At 41.8% G+C, this 21,156-nt stretch overlaps 2 protein-coding genes across 2 annotated transcripts; one reads left to right on the top strand and one right to left on the bottom strand.

The window, feature by feature from the left end:
* Nucleotides 1–6,185: 6,185 nt before the first annotated feature.
* Nucleotides 6,186–10,212, top strand: LOC137877320 (G-protein coupled receptor 22-like). Its single transcript, XM_068717140.1, has 3 exons — nt 6,186–6,293; nt 6,593–6,739; nt 8,080–10,212. Exons 1-3 carry the CDS (start codon nt 6,186–6,188, stop codon nt 9,133–9,135), a joined length of 1,311 nt encoding a protein of 436 aa, XP_068573241.1. The 3' UTR covers nt 9,136–10,212.
* LOC137877321 (conserved oligomeric Golgi complex subunit 5-like) lies at nt 6,247–20,546 on the bottom strand. The gene is made up of 7 exons (XM_068717141.1): nt 20,492–20,546; nt 19,858–19,997; nt 18,971–19,028; nt 17,930–17,984; nt 17,285–17,354; nt 15,711–15,831; nt 6,247–6,310 (listed from the first exon to the last, which is right to left on the bottom strand). Exons 1-7 carry the CDS (start codon nt 20,535–20,537, stop codon nt 6,261–6,263), a joined length of 540 nt encoding a protein of 179 aa, XP_068573242.1. The 5' UTR covers nt 20,538–20,546; the 3' UTR covers nt 6,247–6,260.
* Nucleotides 20,547–21,156: the final 610 nt, after the last annotated feature.

Raw genomic sequence — 21,156 nt, 5'->3', positions numbered from 1 at the left:
AGAATTTCCGCTCTATAACGGCATCAGAACCACAATCACAATTGGGATGATGTTTGAAGTGAATGACCAGTAGTACAGGTAACTGTAGGTAGCATGACGTTTCAAATAAATGACTAATACTTCTACAGGTGGCTGTATGAAGCGCATGCATATATGTCCGGTGGGAGGGGCTGAGGACAGAGAGGGGAGAGCTGAAGGATGAGGGCTGCATTTTTAAATTCTGGCAGTTTTTTTTTGTCTTTTTACTCTGTGGTACCACTTGATTTGGTCATTGTGGAATGTTTGCCCAGTGACACCAAATATAACCACTGCTCTATCATAAATACAAAGCACACACACACACACACACACACACACACACACACACACACACACACACACACACCCCTGCACTTGTTTTCATAAATACCTCCGTTTGAAATAGCACAGCTAGAGTCCAGCTGGCAGCCTTTAGGATAAGCCAATGGACAGCCTAGATGTCACATCTTTAGGTGTTTTGTCGAAACTATCACACAACATTGTCAACTTTGCATTAGTCATTTGTCACTGCCTTTTTTTCTCTTGGTCCCCGAGCTGTCTTCATCTCTTTCCGTCTCTGTCTTTAATCCCTCTCCATAAGCCTGCTGTCTGCCATCTATCGCTCTCTCACTAAAGACTTGTATCTGGGGGAAAACATGTCTCCCGCTGAGTTGCGCATGTCAGTAAAACAGTTGGACATCTCTGCTTACACTCCTTGCATAAACACATGCAGAGTGAGAGGTGAGAAGCTGAGATATGATGAGCAGATCGGGGGAGATGTGAAAAATCAGGAGTTCTTGCATTATTAGTGGAGAGGTGTATCCTGGAAGACAGCAGACAGGCCTTATTGGAATTCTGATCCATCAGTCTGCGTTCTCTTTGGCTGGCGATGCTGTTGTTGCCATGCCAATGCCTAGTAGCCCTAATTAATCCACTCTCTAGCTACCTTCCAGATATGCTCACCAGTCAGTAAGCGCAACACGGCGACTGCTCCAATGGTGGCCAGATAGGGACAATTAAGGGACGTACCATCCGGCCGGTGCTATGCAAACACAAACAGCAGATGAGTGGCCAAAGTCCTGAGAGGAAGGATGCTGCTATTAGCATTGTCATGGCCACAGTGTCCTACCTGGGCTCTTTAATGAGGGCAAACAAACATGAGAAAGAGAAAAAGAAGGAGAAACACAAAAAAAGATCTGTGTTCTGTTGTTCCTGCATGCTGGAGAGTTATTCCCACTTACAAAAGACAAAGGGAGAAACAAAGAAATGAGAGCGAAAAGTGTTACATGTGCTTTGTGAGTCCAATTAGTCAAGCGCAGAGGTGTATAGGGGAAAAAAAGAGAAAGAGAAGACCGTTTCAGAGAGAGAAGGGGGGGGGGGGGGGGGGGCTACTGGAGGCAGACACAGAGAGAGGCAGAAAGCAGGACAGAGACAGACCTACAGACACAGAAGCAGAGAGAAGAGAGGAGAGGCAGAGCAGCAGCCTCAGTATCTCTCTTGCTCCCTCCAGGCTCCGTGGCTGCATCCTTTCTACCAGTCACATTTCCATCCTGAACGGACTAACTATCAAGCATCCTAGAATGACGGACTACTGTACTAAACCTCAGCCCCTCAGGGCTATCACCTGTGGGCTCTACGCTACCTTTGGGGATTGAGATTACAAAACCCAACAGGGAAGGAAAGCACTCCAACAGAGCCGAGGATCACTGAGGAATGGTCTTCGTCTAGAGGTAAACTGACACACGGCATATTCATGTACTAACACTGTTATCGCGGTTCTGATAGCAAGGGAATGTGAATTTGTCGCACGAAGGCACTGTAAAAATCACACCACTCACAGCCGTCTGACATGTTGTTGAGCCTGTGAGTCACGCTTTTCAAGCAGTGACTATTTTGAGTGGAGAACAATTAGATAAATGAGGTTTTCACAAGCTAAGCTGAGGTCACTGGCCCCTAAAGACACCAGCTCTGCTGTTGTAGAAAAGATCATGCAACACAAATCTTATCAGAATTTGTCCTTAGAGTAAGAACACCCACAGGACAGATATTTCATGCAATGGTAAATACAGCTTAAAGAAAAGATGAGTCAAGTTAAAGTCTTCTTGGTTTCACAACGAGAATATAAGACAATGAAAGCTGGGAGCAAATTGAAGACTGCACCTATGAATTTCTTCCATTGTTGTTTTTTATTTTTCACTTTTATTGATCAATTGATCTGTCCAAAAAAAAAAAAAAAAAAATTATTTTTACAATGATGTAAAACAGAAGTGGGTCAGATCCTCCCGTTTGAGAAGATGAATTCAAAAAATGATTGGAATTTTTGCTTAATAAATTCTGGTTTCACCAGGAATGTGTGGGCATGTTCACAGTAGTGATTGAGTTTAGGGATAAATTGGGCTTGGTTACGGTCAGGGTAAGCCCACGTCTTTCAGGATGTCCCACGACTTAGCAGCAGGCGTTTCATCTCCCTTTCTCCAACTGCTGGACAATGTGTGACCCGTTCTGAGTAACAGAACATATAGACATCGTCTAAAACCACTGCTGAAGCGGCTGGATTGACAGTACTCCACCATACTTAAGGATAAAATAAGAATATACAATATAAGTTACAAATGTATCTGGGTGTCATTAAATCATGTGTTATGTTGGTTGGACCTTTTACTGGTAAGACAAAAAAAAAAAGTTTTGGTATATTTCATGTTACTACAAATTATGATTGGTTACAACACAACATTGGTTGAACACAATATTCATCATTCTATTTAATTTCAGTATCTAGCTTTCTAAGTGAGAGGAAATGTTTTCATGGGCCTGAAATAATCTTAAATTGTCATGTGAGGTATAATCCACAAAACGAAGAAGAAATGCAGATATAAAACAATCACCTCTGCAATAGCTTCAAAAGTCAGAGTGGCTTTTCAAGTTGATGTGTACGATAATGCTCATTCCTAATCTGGGGCTCCAGACTCTCTAAAAGGAACATTCAAGTAAATGTCACTGAAATGAAAACAGGAGAATGTGTAGCCTCAAAGCAGCTGAACCCAAGTAGTATTGCTCTAGAATCGGAGGTGGAGAAATAAATTGATTCTAAGACGCATCGGGGTGCATCGCCTCAAGACCGACAGAAGTGTTCGTTCCTTGTTGCCCGGCTGAGTGGAGTGACGAGGGTTAAACCCGGTCCTGGACTACCCTGTGTTTTCTGACTACGGTCAAGAAGTCCAAGCCAGAAACGGCAACAATTTGGTAAGACCGTTCCTGACGGTGGAACCAATTGGATGGTGAAACGTAATTAATAATGTGCATCAAAAAAATCAAGACGCATTGATAATGGTTTCATAAACGAATCGTGGCCCTCTGAATAGGAATCGAATCATGAGGTGCCTTGAGATTCCTAACTATTTAGAATGCTGATGAGTTTGTTACGTCCGAGCAGTTATCTGAAAATAGCCAATAAGAATTCAGCCTTGTCCATGGCCATGGTACTATTGGTTTAACACATTATAGAACTACTCAAAGCACGAGTTACAAATGCACCTCCTTAATTGAGCAAGTGGCTTGTTGTAGTTGTAAAAAGCAGCCGTCGACGCAAGGACACATTTACACGTGTAAATACATACATCATGTCACTTTCATCACAGATACTACAAGAAATTATAAATTTATTTCTAGATTAAGAAGCATATCAGTGAAAATAATACTTTTTTCATTTAGATCTAAAATGTTAAATGTTGTCAAACACAAGCAACCTTACAAGAACACATCACCCAATTAGAAAGTCTGCAACCGGCCAAATGTTGATCGATTTCAATGATTATCTAATGTAAGAATAAGTGAATAGGACTCTGAATCAGACCAGACCTTTAATGCCAGTTTTCAGTACTTGATTTCCCTCGACACTTATGTCCAAAGACAAATGCCAAATTTTAGACCTCAAGACCAACCAGCTCAATCCTGATCTGCCTTAAAAGTGAGTTGTTGTGACAGTTACTCAGTATATCATTTCATACACTAAGACAGTCTGCAGAGAGCCAGTTCACGGTTTTCAGTAATCATTAGCAGAACAACACATGACAAGAACCATCAAAGATGAAAGGAAAGGCATCGAAAACTGATTAAACACACATTTAGCGCGCACACACACACACACACACACACACACACACACACACACACACACACACACACCACGAGCGCAAACACAGAGACAGGCATCTAATTAGCACAGAGAGAGCAGCTATCTGTCGGGATGATAAATGAGTTGAATTAGGTGGGGGATGTGATGCAACATGCAGACCAGGGGAAAAAGATCTGATTTCGATGAGACAAATTTATTTTTCATACTTTTTTACTGAAATCTTCAACCCGTTTTTTTAGCAGATGGAATATGACTGAGGAGGAACACAAGGGAAGGTGATGACAATGATGGGACAAGTCTTCTCTGGCAAGGATAAAGGGGGGACTACAAAGGCTGTGAATGTCCAAGAGTCAAAGGATCAGTCTCTTTGAGTGGTTTCCAAGGAATCTATATGACATATATCCAAGTCTCTGCCCTTTGGTACCACTCTGCCTCCTCTGGGATCCCCGGGTCGATGACGGGTCGAGCCAAGAGGAACAACCACATAAGCTTGTTTTCTATTTCCCTTGGATCCTCCCCTCCATTCTGCCATCTCTACTTTCTACCTTCACTGTTCTCTGGAATATGAAATTTCAAACCTGATGACATAAAGTGCTGTGGACCATATCAGGACAAGTGTGAAGACAGCCGGATTGTTCTGGCACTGGCATCCTTTTCAATCAGGGATGAGACTGGAGGCAACGCTCCAAGCACAACGGACAATGAGACAGAGCTATTCATGAAAGAAAGCATTGATCTTAGTGCTCCGCACTGATGTTGCAAACCACATGCCCCCCAACGAGGGGCGGGTGTGTATGGCTTTCTGTGTTTCACAAACAGACTTTTCCCTTCGCCTGAGTGGAGCCAGTATCCCTAAAGCTTAACCTCACAGACTTTTTGTTGTCCATCAAACTTTGATATGTTCACAGAGGGAATGTTGTAAATCAGGTGGATAAAGAGAAGATTGATCTTGTCAGGTCACAACATGATGGGATGGTTTGACATGCTCCACCAAGTTCCTAGTGGCCGCTTGGATCGTTGCTGAGCTGGAGAGGACACTGCTGGAAGGGAGAGGTGAGTTTAAGCCTGATATCACTGTTTTTAGAATCCATATTCTAGTGTTCTCGTATTGGGTTTCTTTAGGCTTAGCAAACAAACAAACAAACAAACAAACAAACAAACAAACAGGGACAGATTCTTTCAACTTGCTATCCTGCGAGGTTTCTGACACATCGGTGAAAAATAAAAAAAGAACTCCCATCCCTGTCATTTTTCTTCCATCAATGTGTAGTCCGACCACATCTGAAAGAAACTGTTGCCTTGAACTGTTTATAGCCGTTCCAAACAGCCACACTCATAAGCAAGGCAGAAAAACATGTCGTCAGAGGGAGGAGCGAAACGACTAAATCTTTCTGCAAAGAAATTCATAGTGTTTCACTCAGTGGTACACATGAAGAAGACAAAACCTGCATACTTTCTCACCTATGCACGCCTGGTCGATCGCTGCATGAAGGTGGTGTGCTTGAGTGATTGTCTGTTTCGGAAAATTTGGAAATGTGTCGTAGGTGATGATTTCAGACGCTGCTTAATCACATGACTTCTCTGGTATTAAAACCGATTCCTCCTAACACACTCTACAAATTAGTGTAACACTCCATACTCAACATTGACAATATAGCACTTGCATTTGACAGTGATACCAATATCAATAATGCTACCAGACTGATTATTCAGCGATGAAAGTATTGTTTGGTGAACGTAGGTGAAAGACACTAAAATATTGTGGAGCAGCAGTGTGAAGAGAAGTGAATGCCACATTATCGGTAGCCCAAAGCGTCCTGTACAGTAACCCTAATCCTAACCTCACTGCTTGTTTACAGTACATTACCTACAAGAAAAGAGAAGACCAGCTGAAAGTTCACTGGTCTGGGGACAGAAAACAAAACAAAACAAAAGATCTGGTAGAATTTGATATATGATATGGTTTTAATATGTATTGAATAAACCATTTTTGTGCAAACTGCTCTGCAGGCCTCTTCCTCCCATCAGGATAATGCACACATCCCCAGTGTGGATCTCTGCAGCCACCATGAGCAACATGACGGTGCTCGACACTGCTGACGTGACCTCAGACGAGCCCATCTACCCCATCAGCTTCCAGGTAATGCTGCTCACATGCTTTTTTAATCAAATCAATGCGACATGTCAGCAGGATATTTTCTTGCTAGCAAGTCAATCCACAGAGATCTTCTTAGGTATAGGATATTTTATTATTAGTTACTGTCCGGCTCATTAATGGGTTGAGAATTTGGATTTTGGATACTAAAGTAAGTAAGTAAGAAAACTTCCTGGTGAAACAAAGTATAAATTCAAACTTTCACACTATTATGATCGTCCATTATGATGACTAAAATAACATTAAGTGTCACACTAAATGCCCCCATGTTCTTTTTGTGTTAGGTTTCTCTGACAGGCTTCCTACTTTTGGAGATAGTTTTGGGCTTGAGCTCCAACCTCACTGTGCTTGTCCTCTACTGTATGAAACAGAACCTCATCAGCTCCGTTTCCAACATCATCACTATGAACCTGCATGTGGTGGATGTGTTGGTGAGTCCATCTATTAACATCTAAAAGCTACTATTTAACATCAAGCGGTCGGATACTCAGACGACACTACTGAGTGTGACAAAAAGAGGACTGGAAGTGTCATTCAGTTCATATGCTTCTGGTTTTAAAAAGGGACAAAACATCCACTACTGTGCCAGTAATTAGACAAAGTATAATAATAATACGTTTGATTATGGGCCATACGCACTAATAGGTGCTACGCGTGCTGCCCCCACACGTTGATGAGGGCTTTGATTTACTCAACTAAGGTGCTGAATGCAGTCATCTTAAGTACTTCAACCAGATGCTGCTACAACCTTCTCCACTGTCGTCCATTGTGTGTATTACAACAAGCGTTATATTTCCGCATTGCTATCATACAAACAGCAACATTTCAAGAGGGCAAGTGTAATCTTTTCCTTCCTATTTGTACTAAAAAAGGAGGAAAAAAACAGTTGTTTTTTTGCTGGTACAGTGGCAGTTGAAAACATGTCTGTTCAGAACGGGAAGAATGTTTGGCCGGGGTGTTGCTGCTTGCCGCTTACGCAAGAATCGCTCATACGAACAACTTCACACTCAACACTAAGCTTCCTTGGCTCCTCAGCTAGACACCTGCCATGACACAGTTGAGTCACACGCCCAAATGGTCAGAAACAGCAGTGAAGTACACTCTGGTTCAGGAAAAACACCAGGGGCACACATTACTTTAAGGCAAGCTAGGCAACCTGGGCCTGTGGCCCCTAGCTAAAAGGGCCCCAAACAGCTATAGATATATAATGATGCTTATGTACAAAATATGGAAATATTCCTACTGCTATAACCTATTGTACCCAAAAATATCCTTTAAAAGCCCCTGAAAGCACCGTCTACTACTTACTGTGTACTTTTACTTCAGACATCATAGTACTAATAAAGTTGATTCACAAAATACATATTTAAAATATAATTATACTATCCAGCATAATAAATAAAGACAGCTCCAAATGGAACGAAGGTCGGTCAATTTAAGGATATTGTGCTGATAATGGCTCTCTTTCACTTCACTGACCGTTGGACCGAAGGAGCACTGAAACCTCTCGGTCGTAGGCGGATAGTCATTTGGGTATTCATGAGTATCTACAAAGCCAATAATTCATGTAGCAATTCAGTGATTGCCATTCATAATGGTTGAAGTATGGACTCTGGATTGATACAAATCATATTACACCCTTTAGAATCGCATCGCAGTCATTGCAAAGTGTGTTCTAGTTTTACCTGGTGCCGAATAAAGAATCTCAAGATTCGATGAAAACAAACATGATGCCTTTGGGATGTGACCTGAATTCCTGTCTTGTTTCCAGGTGTGTGTCTGCTGTATCCCGCTGACAGCAGTTGTGGTGTTACTTCCTTTGGAGACGGACACAGCCATGATCTGCTGTTTCCATGAGGCCTGCGTCTCCTTTGCAAGTGTAGCTACTGCTGCTAACGTCCTGGCTATCACTGTAGACCGCTATGACATCTCAGTGCGACCGGCGAACCGTGTGCTTACGATGGGCCGGGCTGTAGCTCTACTGGGGTCCATCTGGGCTCTATCCTTTTTCAGTTTCCTGGTTCCCTTCATGGAGGTCAGCTTCTTCATCAACTCTGGTTCAGACCTTGTGAACCAGACTGCAGTGATCACAGTGGCTCATCCAAATGAGTATTACACAGAGCAGGGTTTGTACTATCACCTGCTAGCACAGATCCCTATATTCTTTTTTACAGCTGTGGTGATGCTGGTGACTTACTACAAAATCCTTCAGGCACTTAATATCCGCATTGGTACACGCTTTCAGCACAACTTACCTAGAAAGAAGCAAAAGAGCAAAAGCACTACTATCCCTCTGAGCACTGGGACACAAGCAGAGTCAACTGACGCTTCACAGAGCAGCACAGGAGTCAGGGCGGTTGGGAACGCACCGTTAGGCATGCGGGCGTCCGTGTCAGTCATAATTGCGCTACGACGAGCAGTAAAGCGTCATCGGGAGAGACGGGAGAGGCAGAAGCGAGTCTTCAGGATGTCTCTTCTCATCATCTCCACATTCTTACTTTGCTGGACCCCAATAACTGTGCTCAACACCGTCATCCTCAGCACCGGGCCCAGTGATTTAACTGTTCGCCTCCGCTTAGGCTTCCTGGTGATGGCCTATGGAACCACTATCTTTCACCCTCTCCTCTATGCCTTCACTCGGCAGAAGTTCCAAAAGGTTTTGAAAAGCAAGATGAAGAAAAGGGTGGTGTCTGTAGTAGAAGCTGACCCCACGCCAAACAATGTAGTCATCCATAACTCGTGGATCGACCCCAGGAGAAATAAAAAGGTTACCTTCAAGGACACGGACGCCAGACAAAAATGTCTCTGCTCACAAGACGTAGAGTAATGGGATTAACCTACATGTAAATATGTTGCATCTGTGGGGCTAAAATTAATTGGTTAGATTCCACTTATAAAAGTAAAGTAAGCTGGTGTTATGGAGGCAGATATGGAGGTTTGTTTATCCAAAGAAAGAGGTGGAAAATATTTGGGAAGAAATCCAACTATGATGGGGAAATATACTACAAGCCTAAACAAGCTAAACACACATGTGCTCATTAACAATGGAGTACAGCAACCATGGGCAGCTTACTAAATGATGACCTCAGAAAAGGCGTGTTCCCTGAGATCAGGGGACTATAGAGGTACAGGTGAGGAGTTTCCTTCAAATAAAAACTACATGTAGAGAGTGAAACTACCTGCAGCGGAATGTGTACGAGTTCAAGGATTGCATTTACAGTTTTTCCTGTGTACAACATATGTCTCAAAATAGGTGTCATAGACACTCAAAGAGGGTAATGTATTGCTATTTGTTATGGAATATTGTGTTGAGTGCTATCAAGGACAGTTCAGTAGGACTGGGCGATGTGACGATATATTTCAAACGCTAAAATATCTATGGTTAATATTTTTTCTATATCGTTTCTATCGTGATGTCTAAAAAAAAAAGCAGCAAAACTGTGTAGCGGCGATATCATTAGGACACCGCTATACGTTGCATATGGGAGCAGGAGCGAAGTGGAGCTGAAGCAAACAGCTGTTTGCCTAAAGAGGGCACAACATGCAGGAACTCTCTCAGGCTCAGCCCAACCAAGACAAGAGGAGCAAGAGAGTCAGACACAGACCACAAAACCCATCTTCTGCACAGTTTGCCACACTGCAGCCATATTTGGAGTGCAGGCTATCCTTTGTCATTAACCAGCACAACAGGCCTTTCTTCTTCTTCACCATACAGACAATGACACACAGAAATGCATTGACAGTGTTTTGTTTGTGGCTGAGCCAGTTTAGATATCAGGCCAGGCCTATTTAAATAAGATATGGATAAGGCATATGTATATGTATTTTTTCTCGAGAAGTTCACTTCAAACTCTTATGTTCATTTTGCACTAAGGTTCTTAATAAAATTTGAAAATACTCAGTACTTTTCATTTGTTAAGTATTTAATTCATGTGGACTTTTCATTTATTGAAATACTAGAAGAAATGCTATATATATATATATATATATTTTTGGCCATACCGTCCCGCCCTATAATCAAGTCAGAACTCCTGTATCTAAGCAGCTTTGCATGTTGTTCTCTGGTTAGCATAGACAAGAGTACAGTCATAGAATACCTCAGTATTGATTGTCACCAATTGTAATAAACAACCAAAGATACAACATGTGCCAGTCTCCCTCTGAGGTAACAGATCAGACCAGTGGAGGTCCAAAATTTAATTTTTCTTTCCCCAGAGAAGTCCCCACTGTGTCCTGTCATGTAGTGAGCTTTTAAATCTGTTCTTCATACTGATGCTTCGTCAACACGTATGCGGATATACGGACTCCAAACTCCCGCCATGCCGGTAGGTTGGCCATCCATCAAATACCAGAGCAGAAGATTCTAAGCATAAGCAGTGAGTTGATTTTCCTTTGGCCTTATTAACAAATCAAACAATTGTAAAAAAATGATTAAACTGGTTATTAGCCAGTAACCTAAATGTTTTTGTATATATTCATATTTGATACCTACTTTAACACAGAAGATGCGGTGGCGTTGCTGTGAGGATAACATTGAGTGCAGCAGATGACTCCGTTTGTCTGTGAAATGGTGCAGCAATACTAAGTTAAGATGTAAAGTAGTCACTAGACCTAGCATTGCTAACACTGGTGCATGCTCATCATGAATGGAGGAGATGAGGCTCCAATTTACACATCCACATGGATACACAGTAACCAGAGTTATGAAAAATATGTACCTGTACCTTCTGTCCACATGTCCTTTGAGTGCAGACGTGAGGCCAAAAAATATCAGTTTTCAAAAAATACACTTTTAAGACAATTTTTGACCTGCCATTTGAGCATGGGAAAAAGAAAACATTCTATTTTTAATGATTTGGCAAGTTATACTCTCTCACCCTAATCTATAGCGTGCATTGTTGTGCTACGTTATGATGACCGTAAAATAGATGCAACAAACAAACCATACTGATCGTTTAACCACAGAACCATCACAGAAGCAATGCCTGGGAGCATTTTGGAATCGACACCATAGATGGCAAAAACTTGGATAATGGAAAGGCTGTTTGTTGGCTTTCTAAAATGCAACTGCCTTACAGTATTGTTACCATAACAACAATTGTGAAGTAATCTGTCACTGGAGTGAGGCAGCATAAGGCACCACAAATGAATGGAAAAACTACGTGGGTTGGATTCAGTTGAAGTCCGGTGATTTCAGAGCAAAGGGTCACAGGTTTGATCTGCACTTTATCAGCAGTCATAGGCCATTAAAGCAACAGTTCTTCTCCTCTTACCTGTAGTGCTATTTATCAATCGAGAATGTTTGGTGCGAGTCGTCCCTAAATCACTACCTGATCACTCTATGTAGGGATCTCATTTTAGTCACTTAATGGTCTCCAGGACATCTAGACTCATGGGTTTTACATGACTATTAGCCAATTAAATGCATATATTATTAGTCTCTTAATTTCAAAATTTGTATTGACATTTTTTATTTGGAGACCAAGATGTCTTGGCAGCTATTTGGATATAGAAAAATGACCAATAGACAACCTTAAATTTAACCCTGATGATGGCGCATGAAGGGGAAGACATCACCAAAATGATTACAGTAAAACATGAATGTTTATTCCAAACCTCAATGCAAACCTATCCAATAGCTGTTGACACCTCATGGTGGTGTGAAAGAAAACGTCTTTGGGATTGCCACGGTATAATTAGCACTCATCCTCTGGAGACCATCAAGGCCGGTGGAAAATATGACCAAAAGTGTGTGGACATCATTTTGTGTATATCAGCTAAAAAGTCTATATCATGCATTTTATTAAAGCATTTCCAACTGTGGAAACCTCTGGGGAAAGGGAATAGCAGTGAAATCAAACTACACTGCAGACGACCTTCTTAAAACCCACTTAAGTGATTCCAGGACCCCATAGTGTGAAGCAGAACAAAACACAAAGCAGCAAAACCCACTTGAGAAATTGTTGGAATTGTTGGTCAACAGTTGACCGGCACACCAGAGACAAGAAGCAGATACTGTGTCACCTTTAACAGTTTGTTGCTGTGCTGGAGAATAGTGAGGACACTGACCCCATTTAAAAAGGACTTTGCAGCCACGTGTGTGTGTGTGTGTGTGTGTGTGTGTGTGTGTGTGTGTGTGTGTGTGTGTGTCATATGAGAAGTGGTCATCGGCTAGCAGGCACAGGCTGCTGAAAACACTCTGTCACTCTGAATGCCTTGTGATAACTAAGGGTCGTACGGCAGATAGATAAGTGGTGGCAGTGACATTAAATGCATCAATATGACTTTTGGTCTGCTGGCACCAGAAGGTCACAGTCCTCTGAACCTCCAGCCATTGTTAAACGCTACAATTCTGACCAAGTCTATGATGAAGAGCTTAGAGAAAAGGTAGGCTGGGATTGAATGGGTCACTGTTGTGACCTCATCATACAACTCATCAAAAGGGCCTGATTGAAATGCAAAATTACTTCCTTTATATGATGTATTCATAATTGATCTTTGCAGTTTGAGGTGTTTGCTCTACAATGGCGGTCTATGGGAAAAACGTTTTTTGGGCTGCAGGGGATTTTGAGAGGCGTATCCAGTTCTCATTACACTTCCATGGTGAGCCCTGAGGACTGCCGCTCTCGCTGTGTGAGTGTGTGAACCATCACTACTCTGCAGCCACCAGTTGAATCTAATTCTACAAATAGTCCACTAACAACGTTGGTGTAGCCTAATCTGTATCTGCAACAGTGAATACAAAATTTTTGTCATGAAGCTCATATTTAAAAAAGAAAAGAAAGAATATTATCAACCTCTAATCAGTCACTGAGCAACTCCTGCCTCACACACCACACCCCCTCCTCAGCCCTTCTCCTCAAGCCTTTTCCTCAGCCCTTCTCCTCAAGCCCTTCTCCTCAGCCCTTCTCCTCAAGCCTTTTCCTCAAGCCCTTCTCCTCAAGCCTTTTCCTCAGCCCTTCTCCTCAAGCCTTTTCCTCAGCCCTTCTCCTCAAGCCTTTTCCTCAGCCCTTCTCCTCAAGCCTTTTCCTCAGCCCTTCTCCTCAAGCCTTTTCCTCAGCCCTTCTCCTCAAGCCTTTTCCTCAGCCCTTCTCCTCAGCCCTTCTCCTCAAGCCTTTTCCTCAGCCCTTCTCCTCAAGCCTTTCTCCTCAAGCCCTTCTCCTCAAGCCGTTTCCTCAGCCCTTCTCCTCAAGCCTTTTCCTCTGCCCTTCTCCTCAAGCCTTTTCCTCAGCCCTTCTCCTCAAGCCCTTCTCCTCAAGCCCTTCTCCTCAAGCCTTCTCCTCAAGCCTTCTCCTCAGCCCTTCTCCTCAAGCCTTTTCCTCAAGCCCTTCTCCTCAAGCCTTTTCCTCAGCCCTTCTCCTCAAGCCTTTTCCTCAGCCCTTCTCCTCAAGCCTTTTCCTCAGCCCTTCTCCTCAAGCCTTTTCCTCAGCCCTTCTCCTCAAGCCTTTTCCTCAGCCCTTCTCCTCAACCCTTCTCCTCAAGCCTTCTCCTCAAGCCTTCTCCTCAAGCCTTCTCCTCAAGCCTTTTCCTCAGCCCTTCTCCTCAAGCCTTTTCCTCAGCCCTTCTCCTCAAGCCTTTTCCTCAAGCCCTTCTCCTCAAGCCGTTTCCTCAGCCCTTCTCCTCAAGCCTTTTCCTCAGCCCTTCTCCTCAAGCCTTTTCCTCAGCCCTTCTCCTCAAGCCCTTCTCCTCAAGCCCTTCTCCTCAAGCCCTTCTCCTCAAGACTTTTCCTCAGCCCTTATCCTCAAGCCTTCTCCTCAGCCCTTATCCTCATGCCTTCTCCTCAGCCCTTCTCCATAAGCCTTCTCCCCAAGCCTTCTCCTCAGCCCTTATCCACAAATTTTTGATGAAAATGATGCAGTGTGTGGAGTCAGGCTCAGACCTGGGCTGAAGAAACACTTCCACAGAATGAATAGACATGAAAAAAGTTGATATAGAATTTAAATATCAAAGTTATAAACAAAGCTTCAAACAGTTGAGTACAGCCCAACCAGCAGCATTTATCTGATTCCATCGAATTGTCTCAGAGTATATACAATTTATTAAGGTGGGATAGGATTGCCCCAATCTAACTGTGTTCGTGGTTTTTCAAACTTCTTAGAGCTTTGAGACGTGTTTTTCGAGTGCCTGCACTTTCATTTTGAGGTGAAGTATTCCTTTTCAGTGTTATCTATATTGCTTTAGGTAAATTACTGCATTCCTCTTCTTAGATAGTTTAAAGTGATCTCATAAAAAAGCATCTTGGCGGTATACTGCAAACCCAACAGGAAGTCAGCCATTTTTAATTGAATGTGTCATTTTATATATATATATATATATATATATATATATATATATATATATATATATATATATATATATATATATATATATATATATATATATATATATATATATATATATATATATATATATATACACATATATACATATATATATACATATACACACATATATACATATATACACACACACACACACACACACACACTGCCTGGCCAAAAAAAAAGTCGCCACCTGGATCATCATGCCTAGTGCCTACTGTACAAGCCTGTGGGGGCAGTGCTATGATGTGGGGTTGCTGCAGTTGGTCAGGTCTAGGTTCAGCAACAGTATGTGCTCAAAGAATGAGGTCAGCTGACTACCTGAATATACTGAATGACCAGGTTATTCCATCAATGGATTTTTTCTTCCCTGATGGCACGGGCATATTCCAAGATGACAATGCCAGGATTCATCGGGCTCAAATTGTGAAAGAGTGGTTCAGGGAGCATGAGACATCATTTTCACACATGGATTGGCCACCACAGAGTCCAGACCTTAACCCCATTGAGAATCTTTGGGATGTGCTGGAGAAGGCTTTGCGCAGCGGTCAGACTCTACCATCATCAATACAAGATCTTGGTGAGAAATTAATGCAACACTGGATGGAAATAAATCTTGTGACATTGCAGAAGCTTATCGAAACAATGCCACAGCGAATGCGTGCCGTAATCAAAGCTAAAGGCGGTCCAACGAAATATTAGAGTGTGTGACCTTTTTTTTTGGTGGCAACTTTTTTTTTGGCCAGGCAGTGTATATATATATATATTATAAGAGATATTAGCAAAGGAATTATGACCTGTTTAACTTATTAATACGAGCTCTAAGTAACCTATAATATATAATTAAACTACTACTTGAAAGATTTGTACAATAATTTGTACAATAATGAATTCCCTTATTTGAATTGTGTTTATGCAAATAACCACTATAGATGACAATAACAAAATAACATTTAGACTTTTTCAGGATGGCAGATATCGGCAGGTCAGACTTTTAAACCATCAGAAGTGGCCAAGAAAATGGCAATTGGTGCATCTCCAGTTTCCTAGAATAGATGGGAATAAACACGCATGTCCTTACCTAGTTCATTGAGGCTCTGAGCAGCCTTGGTGATCTCCCTGCTGCCCCCCTGGAGCTGCCCCTGGAGCCTCTTGCTCAGGTACAAGATACGAATGATCCTTCTCAGCAAGTCACAGGCCATCTGAAGCAAGAAGGGACGCAGGGGGGACATGGTGAGGAACGCAAGTAAGAAGTACAATATAACTGCATCATCATATACACTTGAAGTTGCGTGCGTGCGCGCGTGTGCGTGTGTGTGTGTGTGTGTGTGTGTGTGTGTGTGTGCAGTAGGCTGTCATTGTTATTCAGAATTTATGGAAGTTGTGACAGGGAACATGCTAACTGTGGATTATTGTCCTTCGCATATTGAAAGTGTTCTACTTGTCAGTGGCCTGTTTTGAATATAGACTTCTATTATTGTTATTATTATTTTCCTTATATGTTTTTAATGGGGAAGTGGGGAAGTGAAGTTGTTCAAGTCAGTGATAGCTTTCTGGCTTTTGTTTGCTGTATGGCGTCCAGGTCGGACATGGTTCAATTTGACATTAATATATGGTGGTGTAAGCAAACAGTGTCTCTTTCCTTTATATATTATTTGTAGTGAAATCATAGTGCAGTAAAGGGAGCGCTTCCATCCACTTTAGGCAGCCAGCTGGCCGTGTCTGTTCACGCCACATATCGGATTCCTCGTACTTTTGCTATTAGCTTTTTAAGTAGTGTTATAAAACTACCGCTCCAATGTGGTTAAAAATCTAGTATGATCACTCTTATCTAGAACATGAACATTGCCCTCAGCATGTTAGGCTATTGCTAACACAAAACCAGTGGAGAAGTAGCGTGAGGAAGCATAAAGGACTCCACACTGTAGCTGGAAACGTCCGTTTGCTTATTTCGTTAAATACAATAAACTTACCACAACAAATCACCTGTTGGTGGCTTGATCGTCAGACTGAATTGGCATTTTGTTTCACTTCAAATCAATGAACTTCTCAGAGACCAGAACTGAAACCAGACTTACCTCTACGGCTCTGAACAATATGAATTGATTCTCATTCATTTGAACTGGATTGTTTTTCCTCCTTCTGTGCAGATATCTCCAGACCATGTGTCAATGTTAATGTTTGAAGAAGGGGGAAAACAGAGGCCTTGGATTCCCCAGAAACTGATCCCTAATGTTTGAATCACATCTAACTCATATTGAAGGCTCAGGCAAGAGACAAGTCATAGTGCCACACACACATTAATGTCAAAACTGACCTTCTTACAGCCGCTGTGTCATCAATATTCAATCATGATTTCCCTCAGCCACCCAGGGCTTCTTCTGAGCTGCACCCACCTGTTGCTTGGTGGAGCAACAGGTGGGTGCAGCTTGGAGGCACATAACAACCTCTTGCCTCCAAACAGGCAAATGCGGAGCCTCTCTCCTACACAGCCTCAGTGTCTTTGTGGGTTTTGGAAAGCTTGAGAATCAATTGTAAAATAATGTTCTTCAGTAAAACGGGCACGCAGTTTCTTCTGCCATCTCAACAGAAAAACAGATTCGCACACAGCCACAGAAAATGAACTGAAATATCATCGACATGAAGTGTGTGTACCTGCAGTCTGGCGAGCTGGGTGATTCTGGCCACGATCTTGTTGTATGGGTCGACGATCTTCACCCTGATCCTGAGAGAGGAGCACGGCTTCATTCAGAACCAGAGAGCTGCTTTAACAGCAACATTCTTCTGATAACATGAACTCTTAAGAGCTTCAGTCTTTGGTTGGTCGTTCTTCCTTGTGTTCCACCATTTTACAAACCATTGATTCAGATAAAAAAAAACATAAAAAATGCTTTCTGGCTATTTTGTAGATGAATTAAGTAATAATATTTAAACACTTTATTTATCTAGCTTCTTAGCAAAGGGGTGCATACATATGCACGTTTTTTAATTTTTTTTAATTTTGTGTAGGTCAATTACATAAAATTCAAATAATAATCCATTTTAATTCCAGGTTGTAAAGCAACAATAGGAGAAAGGTCACATCATGCATCTGAAGATAGATGTGATGAGTTTCGGAGTGCTAAACTCTAATGAAGGCTGTTCTTGTCAACCTCAACGGTTATGGTTGCTTATGTAGTCAGAAATATTTGATGATATTGACAATTATTTTTATTTTAAAACCCAAGTTTTCAAATTAAATAAACAATCATATAACTTCAAGGCCCACCTAATAGAAGCAGCAAAGGAACACAGATGTACCTGTCAACAGCTGCCTGCAGAGCACTGATCCTCGTCTGCATCATCTGAAGGACCCCTGAAAACAACAACAACACCATGTTCCTGACACAAGATTTTAAGACTGAATCTGAAAAATAATGCCCCCCCTTGTGGTAAAAACCATGAACTGCAATAATTGAACAAGGCAGAGTTTGAAAAACAGGTCACAGCAGGTAATTATTTAAACATTCAATGCAAATATCCAATAATCACTGCTCAACAATACTGTTGAAAAATCTGAATTATTACGAAAGTATTGTCATGTCATTAACATGCTGTTGAGAAGGTCTGGCATTTCAGACCTAATAATTGGTATGATCACGTTGATGATGAGAATGTTGTCATAACATCAGACCTCCAGGACAAACATTTAGAAAATAGATGTTGGAAAAAAGATAAGGTCAGTGACAATGTGGTAACAACTCCCATTAAACAGGCTACAAAACACAGTAGTTAGGGCTGACTCAGGTTTAGAGTTAGGGCTGACTCAGGTTTAGAGTTAGGGCTGGCTCAGGTTTAGAGTTAGGGCTGACTCAGGTTTAGAGTTAGGGCTGGCTCAGGTTTGGACCAGCCCCTAGATAAGCTGCTATAGGTCTAGAGTGCTGGGGGACTTCCTAGGATACACTGAGCTCCTCTCTCCTCTCTCCTCTCTCCTCTCTCTCCTTCTGTATGAATTCATGTACCATTAATACTCATTACTGACTTTGCTTCACAGAAGGTGTTGCATGCTTTACACACTGCTTGAGATACATTTGTAAAATGTGATTTTGGGCTATATAAATAAAATTAATTTTGACCAAAATAAAATAAACAAGATTGCTGTTGAGTGAAGTAGTCTAAAAGGTTTATTGTCGATAAGGGACAACTTATGTTAACCAAGTTAGTGTCTGCAGTCGATTTGTGTAGAGTACCCAAATGAACTGAAACCAATGACAGTCAGCAAGAGAAAGATATTCTAAAGCCCACGGTGCAAAGTGTGTTTATGAAGTTATAATGGTGGCATATAGAAATGTGTCTCTTTACCTTCAAGGGACTCTATCCCAGTCGCCTGAGACAGTAAGTCTTCATGTCTGGCCACAACCTGGAAAGAAGCAGTACAAACTTAGATGGATGACTATTATGGATTCCACTTTGTTCTCTGTAGGAAGTGGTTCAAAGCACGTTTCTGCAGAACTTAACACTGTGAGATAAAACAAGCTAAACCAAATTGCTGCCTGCAAAGTACATAATCAGTCTAAATACATTTCACAGGCTTAAGGAAATAAATACAGCAGTCATTGAAGTGTAAATAATTTGCATTTAAATGAATAAGAATTACTAAAACGTAGTGGTTTACATTGATGGTGGCATTAAAGAGATCTGTCAAATACTACTCGGGAGCAATAATCAATGACAGCGATTTAGAGCCATTGTAGGTAAAACAATCCTCAGAAAAAAAAATCTGAATTTATTTAGATCACAGTTTTAAATCGATTCTGACCCTCGTCTGTCTCTCTCTCTCTCTCTCTCTCTCTCTCTCTCTCTCCTGTCATTTCCACCTGCACTAATAAAGGCTTTAAAAGACCCATAAATAAAAAGATAAAAACAGAATGTCGTTGAATAGCACTAGGAAGGCAAAACTGCAATGGGTGAAATGAAAACATTGCTTGACGTTTTTTTAGTTTTGAGTCCCGTCTGTCCCGCATCACAATGACCTGTAGCCTGTTGCTGTGTCGCTGGTTGTGTGAATGCTGCATTAGCTATTTGAAGCAGACTATATCAAGTCTGACTTGGAATTTCCAAGTTCAGGTTATTTTCAGCACACACATTTGTACCTATAGATGGTAATTTGTAAATGTATCTTCATGTCACCACATGGGACAGAAGTGGAGACCCCTCCGGCAGTGTGTTGTGGTGTACTGGGTCTGTACCTGGCTGTGCAGCTCCTTGTCCAGCTGACTGATGCCCTGTGCCAGCTTGGCCAGTTGCTCAGCGATGACAGCATGGTGAATAGCCTCAGCGGTGTACGTCTTCACATCAAAGTCCTCCGCTAGGAAATCCGTGTAGCACCCTGTGAACACAGCAGCACGTCGTATAACCATTCATACTCACAACAGGTCACGCTGTTCCCAAATGTCACTTTTGTGGTGTATTAAACTAATGCTAAAACTAAACTCCTCTTCTACAACAGAGCTTTCATCTCTGTTTCTCTTCAACCTTTCTGCGGACTAGACCACACCACTGGCTGCTGTCTCTCTGACTCGCTTGCTAGTTAGTCTCTTAGTCTCTGTCATCAGTGTCATTTACAAGTTGTACCAATGAGCACAACAATCAATGTGCCTAGAACACGTTGTTGGTGAATGTATTTATCTGAACCACCACGTCACTATTAAAATGAAGATACGTAATAGCTGGTAAATTAGCTCGGAAAAGGGATTTTGTAGCGCGAACTGCGGACGAATGTGGGAAATGTGGATCCACGCTGTTGACAACGTGTTTCAGAGCTATCGATGAACACACTCGGAACGACACACGGCACCGCTGCCACTCATACAGCTGCTTTACCATCTTTCAAAAGTGGATTCGTGGAAGCTTCTCTGACGGTCTCCATGTTGATACTTCCGCATGTGACGTTTAAACTGAGAGACGGAGCGCGTCTTCTTCTTCTTCGTTTTGTTTAATGGCACGCAGCAACTATCGTTAAAGGCGCATTACCGCCACCTACTGTGGAGGAGTGTGAGCCTGAGCACCAGGAGAAAAACAACAACTCTTTATACAAACAAGGCTTTAGACTAACTTTGCTCAATATATTAATATATTATATATTCATATATATATATATATATATATATATATATATATATATATATTCAATAAAAGACTCAAGACTCCCACCCCACAATACTTTAATATATTCTTTAGCTTAACGGTTTCTTCTTCTGTGCCACATTCAAACAGACCCCATTAACTGCATCGTTTCATTTAACCTCAGTCTTGATATGATTGTTTGCTCTCTGAAGTTTTTTCCTATTGTTTTAGTTTTCTTCACACTTTTTGCTTCATTTCATAGAGATGACGGCCTTTGTTTCCTTCATCCCAATGCTTTTGCCAGGCAGTGATAATATTGCTCCGTATTACTGCTTTCACATCAGTGTTATACCGAGTCTCGTGCGATAGGCATAACAATACTTTAGGCCCCCCAATACAAACTGTGCTGCGATTTCCTCGGG

The sequence above is a fragment of the Cebidichthys violaceus genome, unplaced genomic scaffold (assembly GCF_023349555.1).
Source record: "Cebidichthys violaceus isolate CVI_PGR_0920_01 unplaced genomic scaffold, fCebVio1.0.p SCAF_21, whole genome shotgun sequence".
Taxonomy (NCBI): domain Eukaryota; kingdom Metazoa; phylum Chordata; class Actinopteri; order Perciformes; family Stichaeidae; genus Cebidichthys; species Cebidichthys violaceus.
The sequence above is the reverse complement of the archived record's forward strand: the minus strand, read 5'-3'. Positions and strand labels throughout refer to the sequence as shown.